Source organism: Myotis nattereri (assembly GCF_964212035.1).
Source record: "Myotis nattereri genome assembly, chromosome: 3".
NCBI classification, from domain to species: domain Eukaryota; kingdom Metazoa; phylum Chordata; class Mammalia; order Chiroptera; family Vespertilionidae; genus Myotis; species Myotis nattereri.
The window spans coordinates 60,493,195-60,505,445 of record NC_138077.1 but is presented as its reverse complement, the minus strand read 5'-3'; the positions used below and the strand labels follow the sequence as shown (position 1 = coordinate 60,505,445).

The 12,251-nt window shown below is 45.4% G+C and overlaps 1 protein-coding gene across 1 annotated transcript; it reads left to right on the top strand.

Moving 5' to 3' along the window:
- Positions 1-448: 448 nt before the first annotated feature.
- On the top strand, positions 449-6,199 carry ADPRH (ADP-ribosylarginine hydrolase). The gene is made up of 3 exons (XM_081087695.1): positions 449-767; positions 3,027-3,387; positions 4,569-6,199. Exons 1-3 carry the CDS (start codon positions 455-457, stop codon positions 4,981-4,983), a joined length of 1,089 nt encoding a protein of 362 aa, XP_080943821.1. The 5' UTR covers positions 449-454; the 3' UTR covers positions 4,984-6,199.
- Positions 6,200-12,251: the final 6,052 nt, after the last annotated feature.

The window sequence follows — 12,251 nt, the reverse complement described above, 5'->3', positions numbered from 1 at the left end:
GTGCATTGTAATGGGAAGTATTGTTTAAGTAAAGGAGGGATGCACTTCCAAGGCCAAGTCCCCGCTAAAAAGAAAATGCTAAGCGTGGCTTGCCTTGCAGGATGTAATGGGCTTGACCCTCCCAGAGAGGCAAAGATGGAGTGGTAGTTTAAATCGTGGGCTTTGGCGTCAGATGGAGCCTGAGCCATGCAACTTAGCTTTGTGACCCAAGACAAGTCACTTAGCATTTCTGAAACGGAATTATCTCTATAACCCTCATTTAACTCATCCATAAAATGGGCCTAATAATACATTCCTCACAGACTAGTTGTGAGTATTAAATGAGGTGCATTTACTACAGTGCCTACAAGTAGTGAATGCTCAATAAAATGTAGATACGGCTGTTATTTTTCTGACTTTTTTCTTTCTCCTTGTCCTCTGTGTGTCTTAATTTCCCCCTACAGACAGCCTCACCATGTGTGGGGGACTGATTGAGAGGTATGTGGCTGCCATGGTGCTGAGTGCAGCAGGAGATGCCTTGGGGTACTTCAACGGGAAGTGGGAGTTCCTCAGGAGCGGGGAGAAGATCCACCAGCAGCTGGCCCAGCTTGGGGGCCTGGACGCCATAGATGTGCAGAGGTGGAGAGTCAGCGATGACACAGTGATGCACCTGGCCACGGCAGACGCGCTTGTGGAAGCCGGGAAAGTCTCAGACTTGGGTCGACTGTACTCCCTCCTGGCTAAGCATTACCAAGACTGCATGGAAGACATGGATGGCCGGGCACCAGGTGAGGGCAGCCAGTGGGGGTCCTGGGCAAGTGGAGAATAAAACAGGCCCAAGGAATTCATTACAGTGTTGACACTGAGATTTACATATCAAGGAGACAGTAGTTTTTATAATTGTGATTAAAAAATAGGCATCGCCTAAATGTCCCATAATTTATTTTATTATGGCAATATATTTGTAGCCACTTAAAATTATACAGATAAATATTTTCTGATATGGAAGGATATTATATATTAAGTGAAAGATAAATAGGTTACAAAACCGGATGTATCTTATAAACCCACTGGTAATAAAGGATACATGTATATCTCTTGGGAGAAGTCTGGAAGAACATACACAAAGATATTCCTAATTATATCTGTGTAATTGGCGTATTTATAGTTTCTTATTTTCTTTTTGCGCATTTGTATTTTCTAAGTTTTCTGTAATGAACAAATATAAAGAAAACATTTTTTTTTCTTTTTAAAGAAAATGGAAAGTGTCTTGCAGAGACTCCTTCTCTGTTTCCAGTTTTGTTCACAAGTGTTCTTGCCCACTTGGGAAATTGTTACAGCCACTTGGGTCACCAGGTGGTTTGAATCGCCTTTCCCTAGCCCCTCTGACCTACCTCTCCTCCTGTGTTGGTCAGCTTGAGCTGCCATCATAAACTGCCACAGACTGGTGGCTTAAAGAACTTTTATTTCTCACTGTTTCAGAGGCTTGAAGTCTGAGGTCAAGGTGTCAGCAAGTTTGGTTTCTTCTGAGGCCTTGCTCTTTGGCTTGCAGACGACCTCCTTATATCTGTGTCCTCTCTTTCACGGTGCACATCCCTGGTGTCTCTGTGTGTGTCCAAATTTCTTCTTATTCTCATCAGATTGCATTAGGGCCCACTCTGATGTTCTTATTTCAACTGCATCACCTCTTTCAAGGTCCAATCTCTTAGTACAGCCACATTTTGAGGTACCAGGGGGTTATGGCTTCTACATAGGAATTTTAGAGGACACAGTTCAGCTTATGAAAATGCTGATGAAAAGTGCCTCCTGATGAAAATGCTCCCCCTCCCACACACATACCCAGGGTCTCTGGTGACCCCAAGAATTGGCATTCAAAGCCAGTCTGTTCATTCTTTCTCTACATCTGATATCTCATCAGATTGACAAGTGGAAAGTTTTCATTGTCCACTTATGCCTTCCATGACCTTGTTGTGAATAACTGACCATAAGGGAACAGTAACACCACACCCCACCCCACCGTATATAACTGCTGCTGCTTGTTCACGTGTGCGTTCCCGGTTTCCAGTAGGATAGGGTGATAGGACAAGCCTGATCACACTGCTCGCACATAGTGGGGGAAACGCAAGGGCACACTGTGGCTCTGAACCCATTGCTCTGTCTCTGAGCCTAGCGCTATTCACTCGAACTGTCCTCTTTCTGACATTTGGGAATTCCAGTTGTCAGTTTCTCCTTGGATTCTTTAAGGGCTTGGGCTGGGAGAAAAAGGTTTTGATGGGGCTGGTGATGAGCTGGTTACATGATTTTGAGCAAGGTCCTTAAGCTCTGAGCCTTAGCTTATTCATTTAAAAAAGAGGGTATGTTATACTTTACCTTTTTGAGTTATTGTGATGTCTCAGTAATAACTGGCAAAGATTCCAAGGCTCTCTATATGAATCTGCTTCTTTTATTAATCTTACTAGAAGCCCAGTGCATGAAATTTGTGCACTGGGGGGGGGGGGGCGGTGTCCCTCAGCCCAACTTGTACCCTCTCCAATCTGGGACATCCCTCTCACAATCCGGGACTGCTGGCTCCCAATCGCTCGCCTGCCTGTCTGCCTGCTTGCCTGATCACCCCCTAACCACTCCCCTGCCAGCCTGACCGATGCCTAACTGCTCCCCTGCTGGGCTGGTCGCCCCCAACTGTCCTCCCCTGCTGGCCCAGTCACCCCCAACTGCCCTCCCCTGCAGGCCTGGTCACCCCTAACTTCCCTCCCCCACAGGCCATCTTGTGGCAGCTATCTTTGAACACATGGGGGTGGCCATCTTATGCGAGGGTGTGATGGTCAATTTGCATATTACCTCTTTATTATATAGGATCATACTAAGGGTTATATATAAAGTAAGGCACAATGTTGGCTTGGAGTTTGAGGGTGTTTGTCATAATTTTCTTGTTTTGTTTTGTTTTCAGTTTCCATTTAAGAGACTTGGAACCAGAGCTTGGTCTTCCCTCCTGCTGGAGCCTTTGCTTTGGTTACACTGACCCCATGCCCTCTCCGACTCTTCCCCAGGAGGTGCCTCAGTGCAGAATGCCATGCTGTTGGAGCCAGACAAAGACAATGGTTGGAGGATTCCCTTTAACAACCACGAGGGAGGCTGTGGGGCTGCTATGCGAGCCATGTGCATCGGTCTCAGGTTCCCTTACCCCTGCCAGCTGGACACGCTGATCCAGGTGAGCATCGAGAGTGGCCGAATGACCCACCACCACCCCACCGGCTACCTGGGAGCCCTTGTGTCTGCTCTTTTTACAGCCTATGCTGTGAATGGCAAGCCTCCCTGGCAATGGGGGAAAGGACTGATGGAGGTGCTACCAGAAGCTAAAAAGTACATTGTCCAAGCAGGCTACTTCGTGGAGAAGAATCTTGAGCACTGGTAAGTTTATAGGTGCATACTCCTGCTGGAAAAGCGTTGCATCTGTGTGCACACGTGCGTGCCTGTGTATGCCTAGAGTTCTTAGATCATAGCAACTGTCATGGTTCTCACCATCCAGTTTTGTCATCTACTGCATCCAGCCCCTTCCCTACCCACCTGCTAAGGACTTCAAGTTCTAGCAGTGGTTGCCACTGGGTGGCCCAGTGAAGACCTCAGTGAGTAGTGCAGCTGCAGTGCTTCCCTTGTGTATAGGGATCCTGCTCTTCCTATAGTCTTTGTGGCTATCCTAGACTGAGATGAACTTTCCCATCCATCTCCTGGAACTTGTTTTTCAGTGTCGACTTGCTAATTAGTAAGAAAAGGTGGTAAAACCACATTTTCCCCTTTTTCTGAGTTTACTTCACATTGCCTTTCTTAGAAGAAAAAGGTCCAGAGGCTTCTTGCTGAAATCACCCATGATCATGATATTCCAAAGTTCCCTTTTGAAAAAACAACAGCACACAACTCTTAGTAATCATTTCACCATGTATATGTATATCAAATCATTATGCAGTACACCTAAAATATATATAATTTTTTTAGAAAATACAATAAAATGTATAAGGATAGACTAAATAAATAAAGTGTGCCCCCTGAAAGGTGAGACTTAACATTAATCTCAGTTCAAGAAAAACAAATCTTTAATTCTCACCTTTAGCTTGCTATATGCCTTTCTAATTTAGCAATAGGTATCAGTGCCTTATTTATATCAATCCTTAGCAAAACTGTATTGAATGGCTCTTACTTAGATGAGTTAATTTTAAATTTTTATTTTTATTTAAAAAAAATATATATTTTATTGATTTTTTACAGAGAGGAAGGGAGAGGGATAGAGAGTTAGAAACATCGATGAGAGAGAAACATCGATCAGCTGCCTCCTGCACACCTTCTATTGGGGATGTGCCCACAACCAAGGTACATGCCCTTGACTGGAATAGAACCTGGGACCCTTCAGTCCGCAGGCTGAAGCTCTATCCACTGAGCCAAACCAGTCAGGGCAAATTTTTAATGTCATTTATGATATTAATACAAGAAGTTGAAGTCATCTTGGAGTTTTTTTTTCCTGTTCACACATCCATCTGGTACCTTTCCTTATGGTTATCAACTTTTCAATTGACTGTAGATTGTTTTCCTTCCTACAGGTCCTACTTCCAAGACCAATGGGAAAGGTACCTAAAACTTAGAGGGATTTTGGATGGCAAATCAGCCCCTACCTTCCCCAAGCCCTACGATGTGAAGGAGAGGGATCAGTTCTACACCTCTGTGAGCTACTCTGGCTGGGGCGGCAGCAGTGGACACGATGCCCCCATGATTGCCTATGATGCCATCCTGGCCGCAGGAGACTCCTGGAAGGAGCTTGCCCACCGAGCCTTTTTCCATGGTGGAGATAGTGATTCCACGGCTGCCATTGCTGGCTGCTGGTGGGGAGTTATGCATGGTTTTAAAGGAGTGAGTCCCTCCAACTATGAGAAACTAGAATACAGAAACCGGCTGGAGGAAGTAGCTAGAGCTTTATATTCTCTTGGGTCAAAGGAAGACACTGTAATTGCCCTTTAGGGAGAGAGGATGTTCATTTCTGGTGGTTTCTTCTCTTGTGTAGTGCCCTTTCTGCTCAGTTTCTTTTCACTTTTTCCAAAGTCAAGAGTCTTAACCTTGTACGTATTCAGGGAATTTTGAGGTAACAAGCCCCTGGGGCCCCTGAAACTCAGTCTCCCCAGGCTCATTCTGTTCTCCCTGAATCTATCTGTCTTCCTCTCCTGAAGGGCCTTTAACTCGGGTGATGCGGTCAGCATCTCCCAAGCTAGAAATCTCATAGCCTCCTATTTGCATCTTCATTTTTATCAGCTAATCTCTCATTCAGTTTTTTCTGTTGTTTCAGGTTGGGTTACCCCAAAAGTGGACTCTGAGACAAGGATTTGAGTACAGATAGTTTGAGAGGTGATACCAGGGAGCACTGGTAGGACCATGGGGATGTGAGACAGGGAAGGGAGGGGAGACAGTTCAAGGTGCAGTAATGAGCAGGTTACCACTGTCAGCAGCTGGGACTCGGTCCGTGTGGGTCCTTTGTGTAAGGCATTCCTCATGGTTGTCCCCCCTGAGAGACAAGCAAACCTGGAGTATTTATCCACCGACTTCCATCTGACATTGGTGGTCCTCACTACTAAGCCCTTGGTGCTTCTCAGCCTCCTCTTGTGCAAAGCAAACATTAATGCCTTCAAGTAAAGACTCCGATGCTTGCAATGGTTAGCTGTAAGGTGCATGGGAACAGCCAGCAGTATGCACAGATGATTCTATCTCCCAAATACCCTTCAAATCTGTCACCTCTTTTACCTTTTTGCAGCAAGTATGTTTCACTTGGATTTCTCACCTCTGCGGAGGTGCTGATCCTAGGCATGGCACTTAACATGTTAATAGTTTGTTGTTGCTTATTTACTTGTCTTTATTCTCCTCTGTACAGAACCTAGCACACAGAAAATGTGTAATCAGCCTACATTATGTGAATGTGGTTAGTTAGCCTCCTATCTCCATTCTTGCCGTCTTCGTTGCCCTCCAGAGTTTTCTTTACAAATAACAAATTGATCATGCTGCACCGCTAATGATGTCCAATGAATACATCGCCCCTCTCTTCATTTCCTGAGAAGTTTGTACTCATCCTTCAAGCCCCAGCTCACATGTACCCTCTAGATCAGTGATGGCGAACCTATGGCACGCTTGTCAGAGGTGAAACGTGAACTCATTTTTTTGGTTGATTTTTCTTTGTTAAATGGCATTTAAATATATAAAATAAATATCAAAAATATAAATCTTTGTTTTGCTATGGTTGAAAATATCAAAAAATTTCTATATGTGACACAGCACCAGAGTTAAGTTAGGGTTTTTCCAAATGCTGACACGTCGACCTCAAAAAGTTCGCCATCACTGCTGTAGATGAAACCTGCTCCGATTATTCAGGCACAATCCCTGCTGGTTTTTACAGCCAGAAGTTGTGGGGACTTCTCTTCCTGACACTGGAATCCTGGGCTAGGGGGCCTGGTGTGGGGTTGGGACCTGTCACTCCTCAGGGGGACCTTTGTAGACAAAATACCCCTCCCAAGATTTGTTGTAGTCAATCCTCACATGAGGATATTTTTTTCATTGCTTTTCAGAGAAAGTGGAAAGGAGGGAGGGAGAGAGGAAGAGAGAGAGTGAGAGAGAAACATTGATGTGAGAGAAACATATCAACTGCTTGCCTCCCTCACATGCCCTGACCAGGGGTGTGGCGGGGAGTGAACCTGCAAACCAGGTATGTGTTCCTGACCAAGAATCAAACACAAGACCCTTTGTAGTGTGCACCAATGCTCCAACCACTGAGCACACCTGCCAGGGCTCTCCTGATTTTTATCTGCCACACGGGTGTGTGATCAACCCGCTGCGAGGCTCTGCCCCTCCTACCAATCTTGATGTGGCTTCTCCTTTAATTCTTTAGTTGGAAGACTTCCATTCGGCTTGGTTTCAGTTGTTTCTGAATGATGGTTGTTCTGAGTTTAGTTGTAATTTTGATGTGCTTGTGGGAGGACAGCAAGTACAGCATTCACCTACGCCGACATCTGGACAGGAAGGCCCTTTCTGAGTTTTGTCCTACCAGTGGTTAGTAAAGCCTGCATTTGCAAGGCAGAGCACTAGAATTCTATTCGCACTGACCAAACAGCAGACCCGAGATGCTTAAATCTTATATGTAGAAAAGGGCAGAAGAGTGTATTTAACAAGTGGATTGTGAGGCATGGCCTGTTTTGTAATTGGCGAATGGTCTGGATAAGAAGCAAACATAAAATGATTTTATTTTTCTCCAACTCAAACCTCATGCATACTCTTTTGAAGCTGCTTTTCCTGTCCCCCAGCATCATCTTGGGCAGATCACACAGTTTTTTGGTCTTGGGGTCGGGTGGCGAGTATTAAAAACGCAATCCAGTCCATCCCAGTCCAGTTTTTTTAAATTTCCGCTTTATTGAGGTATAATTGATATACAAAAATTATAAGATATTTAAAATGTACATTGTGATTTGATAAATTTGTACATTGTGAAAGGATTTCCTTCATCTAATTAATTAACACCCCATCGTCTCACATATTTATCTTTTTTGTGTGTGTATGAGAACATTTAAGTTCTACTCTTAGTAAATTTCAATTATATAATACAGTGTTATCAATTATAATCACCATGGTTTAAGTCAGATCCTTATTTATCTTATAGCTGAAAGTTTGTACCCTTTTGCCAACTTCTTCCTGTTTTTCCCAATCCCCAGCCCTGGACAACCACTTTTCTACTCTTTCTATGAATTTGACTTAAATAAAAAAAATTCCAAATATAAATGACACAAAGTAGTATTTGTCTTTCTTGTCTGGCTTATTCCCTTAGTATAATGCCCTCAAGGACCATCCATGTTATGGGGAAAAAAAAGAAATATATATATGAATGTGTTGGGGAGCACAAGGGACTTGGTTGGAAAGTTGTAAGGAGGACATTCTGATTAAAGGGAAGTGTGTGGAAGGGCACCTGCCCTGTTTATCAGGATTCCGACTTAGGGGAGACTTAGGGGAGTGTCAAAGGCAGTGCCCCTAATTATTCCTTGACCTTTCCAAACAAGTCTGTGCATATGAGACCCCCGGGTGTTTACTGGAATCCTATGCTTAAGCCCTGGATGCCCTTGCCTAAAGGACATGTGTCCTCTCAAGATTACTCACTTTACTGATTGTATCTATAGGTAAAAATTCCAATAAAAGCCTAACGAGGCAGGCATTTGGGGCTGCCTGGCTTCTTCAGCCGGGCTGTCCCTTAGCCCTCTCCCCCACAGTGAGACTGTGTCAGAGTAATCTGTTCATCTGTCGTTCAGGGGCTGCTGGTCAGCCCCGGCAAGGTGGTGCCCCATGTGAGGAGCCCTGGCATGAACGAATAAATAAAATGTGAGATGATTTTATTTATTTATCCATTCATCTGTTGAAAACACTTAGGTTGTTTGCACATCTTGGCTATGCTGCATAATGCTGCCGTGAACATGGGAGTGCAGATACTCCTTCAAGATCCTGTTTTCATTTCCTTTGCAGATACACCCAGAAGTGGGAATCCCAGTGCAGTTTAATCAATTCTAAAACTTCCATTCATGCTCTTCTTTCTCCCCACCAAGGTCAGTCCTGGCCCAAGAGACTTAGAGGAGAAATGGGGACCTGGATGCCTCTTTCATTTCTCCCCTCCCTCTTCTGGGGTTCCTTGCTTCTCTCCATGTTGCCCTAAGACTGGCCTCATGGGTAGAGCACTGGTTTGAAAGGTTCAAAAAGGCTCAAACCAGCTGTCTTCTGAGGGGTCCACTCAACATGAGGGAAACTCATCCCTCCTGGTCACAGCTGCCTGGCCTGCCACTGTCTTTACATTGCCCCCCCATCCTGCTTACATAGGCCCTGAGGACTGATCAGGCTGCCCAGGGGACAGCTAACTTGGAAATAGATGCCACTATCACCTTCATGAGGTTACCAGTCTCAGGTGTAAACCCTCATTGGGGTTATTGTGAGAGGTAAGGAAGATTCCCCCTCCTGCGCTCCCCCATCCCCCACGCCCCACATCACCTCAGAACTATAACTCGTGCGTTTATGTTTTTAGCTGGTGGAGGGGCAGGAGGGAGGTCTGACCACAGAGCAGTTCTGCTACCTTCTAAGTCTTACTGGAATTTGTTTTTCAAATCCTTCCATTCTTTTTAGAACATGGGGAGGGGAGTAGGAGGATGGGGGCGTAGTATTTGTTGTTTTATGGTATTAGACTCTAGCCACAATAGGAGACAATAGGGAAAGACTTTAGAGAACCGGCTATATTTGCTTTGCAGTTTCTCACTCTTCATCACAGGCACACTTCAAAACGAGTTTAGACTTTCAGACTCTATTTTCTCAAGCCTCAAAACTTCTTCTCCAGACTCAACTGGTGACCCTGCTTCCTATTTCTGTGAGGAAAAAAGGAACAGTCAGCAGAAAGCAGTTGCACACTCCCGTCACCACCTCTGCCCATCCACCTGCATCTGGGTCCATAGTCTCTGGCTTCTCTCCTGACTGTGAATGTTGGTGTGTGAGTATGTAGGGGGGTTGAGAGTGGGGGTGTGGGGGGGAGAGATGGGGGGAGAGAGGGATGGAGAAAGAGAGAGGAGGTGAGAGGATAAGAATGAACAGGGGAAAGAGACAAGAAACTTAATTATAAGCACAATATTACAGAAATCAATAAACATGATCTGACACAGTATACATTGGTCATGCTTACCAAGTTAACATACATAAACTGCTATGTGATGGTGCTTCATTTGCTTGCTTTGTTACCTAAGATTGCTAGATGTTGTTTAGCAGTCTTGGCAATATGTATCTTTTTAAGATCTACAAAATTAACATTGGCCTCATCCATCCACCCTTCTTCAAGCTTCTTCAACCACCACATTCTCCATTTATTTTTCTTTATCTCTCCAGGGCAGGTAAATGTGACCCCCCCCCCGCCCCCCCTTCCCAGCCACAGAGCTCCTGGGAGTGTGGGGAGAGGAATGGAAACTCTGATTTCACAGTCATCCAGCCCACTGGGTTAGCTCCTTGAGGTGTGGCTGCTGGAGTCTGGTTACGGATCCAGAGGTCATCCAGAGGTCATCCAGACACGGCATGGGGGATAGCCTTGCCATCCTTTTTTCATCTTCAGGGTTGGTAGTTGAGAAAGTGACATGTAGGGAGTAGATGAGACTGTTTCCATTTGGAGAAGGAAAAAGAAGAGGGGGAGAAAGAGTTTCCGTATGTCTGGCTGTTCACCACAGCCCATTAACAGAAGGAGAAATTAGGCTTAGAGAAGTCTCCATTTGTCCAAAGTCACACGGCTGGATGAGATGGATGGAGCAGGACTGTTTGTGTCCAAAGGCTTTTTCCTTTGCACACTCTCCACTACACTCTCATTATTAGCTATAATTAGATTTTTTTTTCTAAAATTCAAAGCCAAAATGAAACCCAAGAGTGAGATGTGCCCTCTCTTCACCTTTCCACAACTAGGAGGTAAAGTCAGGAGGAAAGCTAGTTATGGGCTTGAGACCCAAATTTTGGACAAGGCTAGGGACGGGGCAGAGCTGAGACCAGGCAAAAACGAAATGGAGCCTCTTCACTCTCCTCTCTTCTCTCCTCAAAGAGCCTCCTTTCCTCTGCCACCGAGGAGACCCCGCCCAATGCCTGGGTCGTGACGTGGATTTCTCTTGGTGCTCGGTTACACTTGCCTCACTTAAGATTCCTACTCCACGTTTATGGGCATCGGTATCATCATGTGTACGAGCTGGGTGTCCTCAGGCCAGTGCCCCTCAGGGTCTCTGGGCTTGGAGCCCATGCACTTTCAACTATAACAGCCAAAGAGCGTGAATCTTAAATGGGGTTGTCTGGAGAATGGGGGACAGAATCAAAGGAAGACCCTTAGGTTTTTCCGGATCTATAGAGCTGCAAATAGAGGTTTATACTTTAAATAGAGGGCCATGCTTCAAACTAGTGTTTTCTGTCATTTTGGATGATATATGAACAACCAGCCACCATTGTCAATGCCAGTGGGTGGAAGTTATAGAAATAAAAACTTGAAATACATATTAGCACAGGTGGTAAGCGGGTATGGCAGGAGTGGGGAAGGTAGAACCTGAATGAATGAAATTGGAAAACATGACCTTGAACACACAAATGAATCTCCAGCAGGGTGATCTCCCCTGGAGACCACTTGAGGGCAGGCAATATTTGGAAGTGAGATGGGATTTCTGGTGTCATTCCACACCAGCCCTGAATTCAGGAGATCGATGTACCATGCCTTCTCCCGAGCAAGTATTTCTTGAGCAACAACTAAGTGGCTGACCTTGTGTTAGGCACTGGGGATACTGCGAGAAGAAAATCATACCAGAATTTTGCCCTGACATTCTCCTTGGGGAAGACAGACCATACACCCTGACTGGTGTTCTCTCAATGTCTCCTGGTAGAAAGGTCTCTATCCTCAATTTTGAAAATATATCACCCTACTTCCTGTGTTACCGAACTAAATGGGATCGTTTGCCTGCATGCATCAAAGTCCACTCAAATGCGAACAGGAGTTGGCAGCAAAGAAAGTAAAGGTTTCTTTAAGGAAATGGCACCAAACCCTCCCTCATTTGACTTGCTGTGAGGTAATCTCTTTCTGGTAATTTTCGTCCTTCCCCCTCTCCTTCACAGGTGTCAGGCCTGCATCACAGTCTAAAGCAGGGGTGGGCAAACTTTTTGACTCGAGGGCCACAATGGGTTCTTAAACTGGACCGGAGGGCCGGAACAAAAGCATGGATGGAGTGTTTGTGTGAACGAATATAAATTCAAAGTAAACATCATTACATAAAAGGGTACGGTCTTTTTTTTTTTTTTAGTTTTATTCATTTTAAACGGGCCGGATCCGGCCCGCGGGCCATAGTTTGCCCACGGCTGTTCTAAAGGCTCCCCCTGCCTTCTTCACTTCCCTTACTCTCCACAAGTGTTATTCCCAGTAATTCTCGTGCCCGTCTAGTCCCATCTTGGCATCTGCTGCTCTGAGGGCCTGAACGGATGCACCTGACTTGGTCTCTGACATCGGGGCAGCCTTCAGTTGAGGCCCATTTGTTGCCATGCCCCTTCCTGGGAGCAGCACCCTTGATCAGTGGGATCATAAGCAACAGGAGAAGTGAGGGCTGAACTCTCCCAAGTCATTGCATCCTCATCTTCTGCAGGCCTGGCCCGTCCACGTTGGCATGGTACCGATGCCTCTTCAGGGAATGTTCTGTCTGGTGCAGGGGTTCAGAGCACACACTCAC

Excerpts from the sequence above, each read along its gene's own strand:
- ADPRH (XM_081087695.1), top strand. The coding sequence starts at position 455 with ATGTGTGGGGGACTGATTGAGAGGTATGTGGCTGCCATGGTGCTGAGT. Across the intron at positions 768-3,026 it reads CATGGATGGCCGGGCACCAG|GAGGTGCCTCAGTGCAGAAT; the intron begins GTGAGGGCAGCC and ends ACTCTTCCCCAG. Across the intron at positions 3,388-4,568 it reads GAGAAGAATCTTGAGCACTG|GTCCTACTTCCAAGACCAAT; the intron begins GTAAGTTTATAG and ends TCCTTCCTACAG.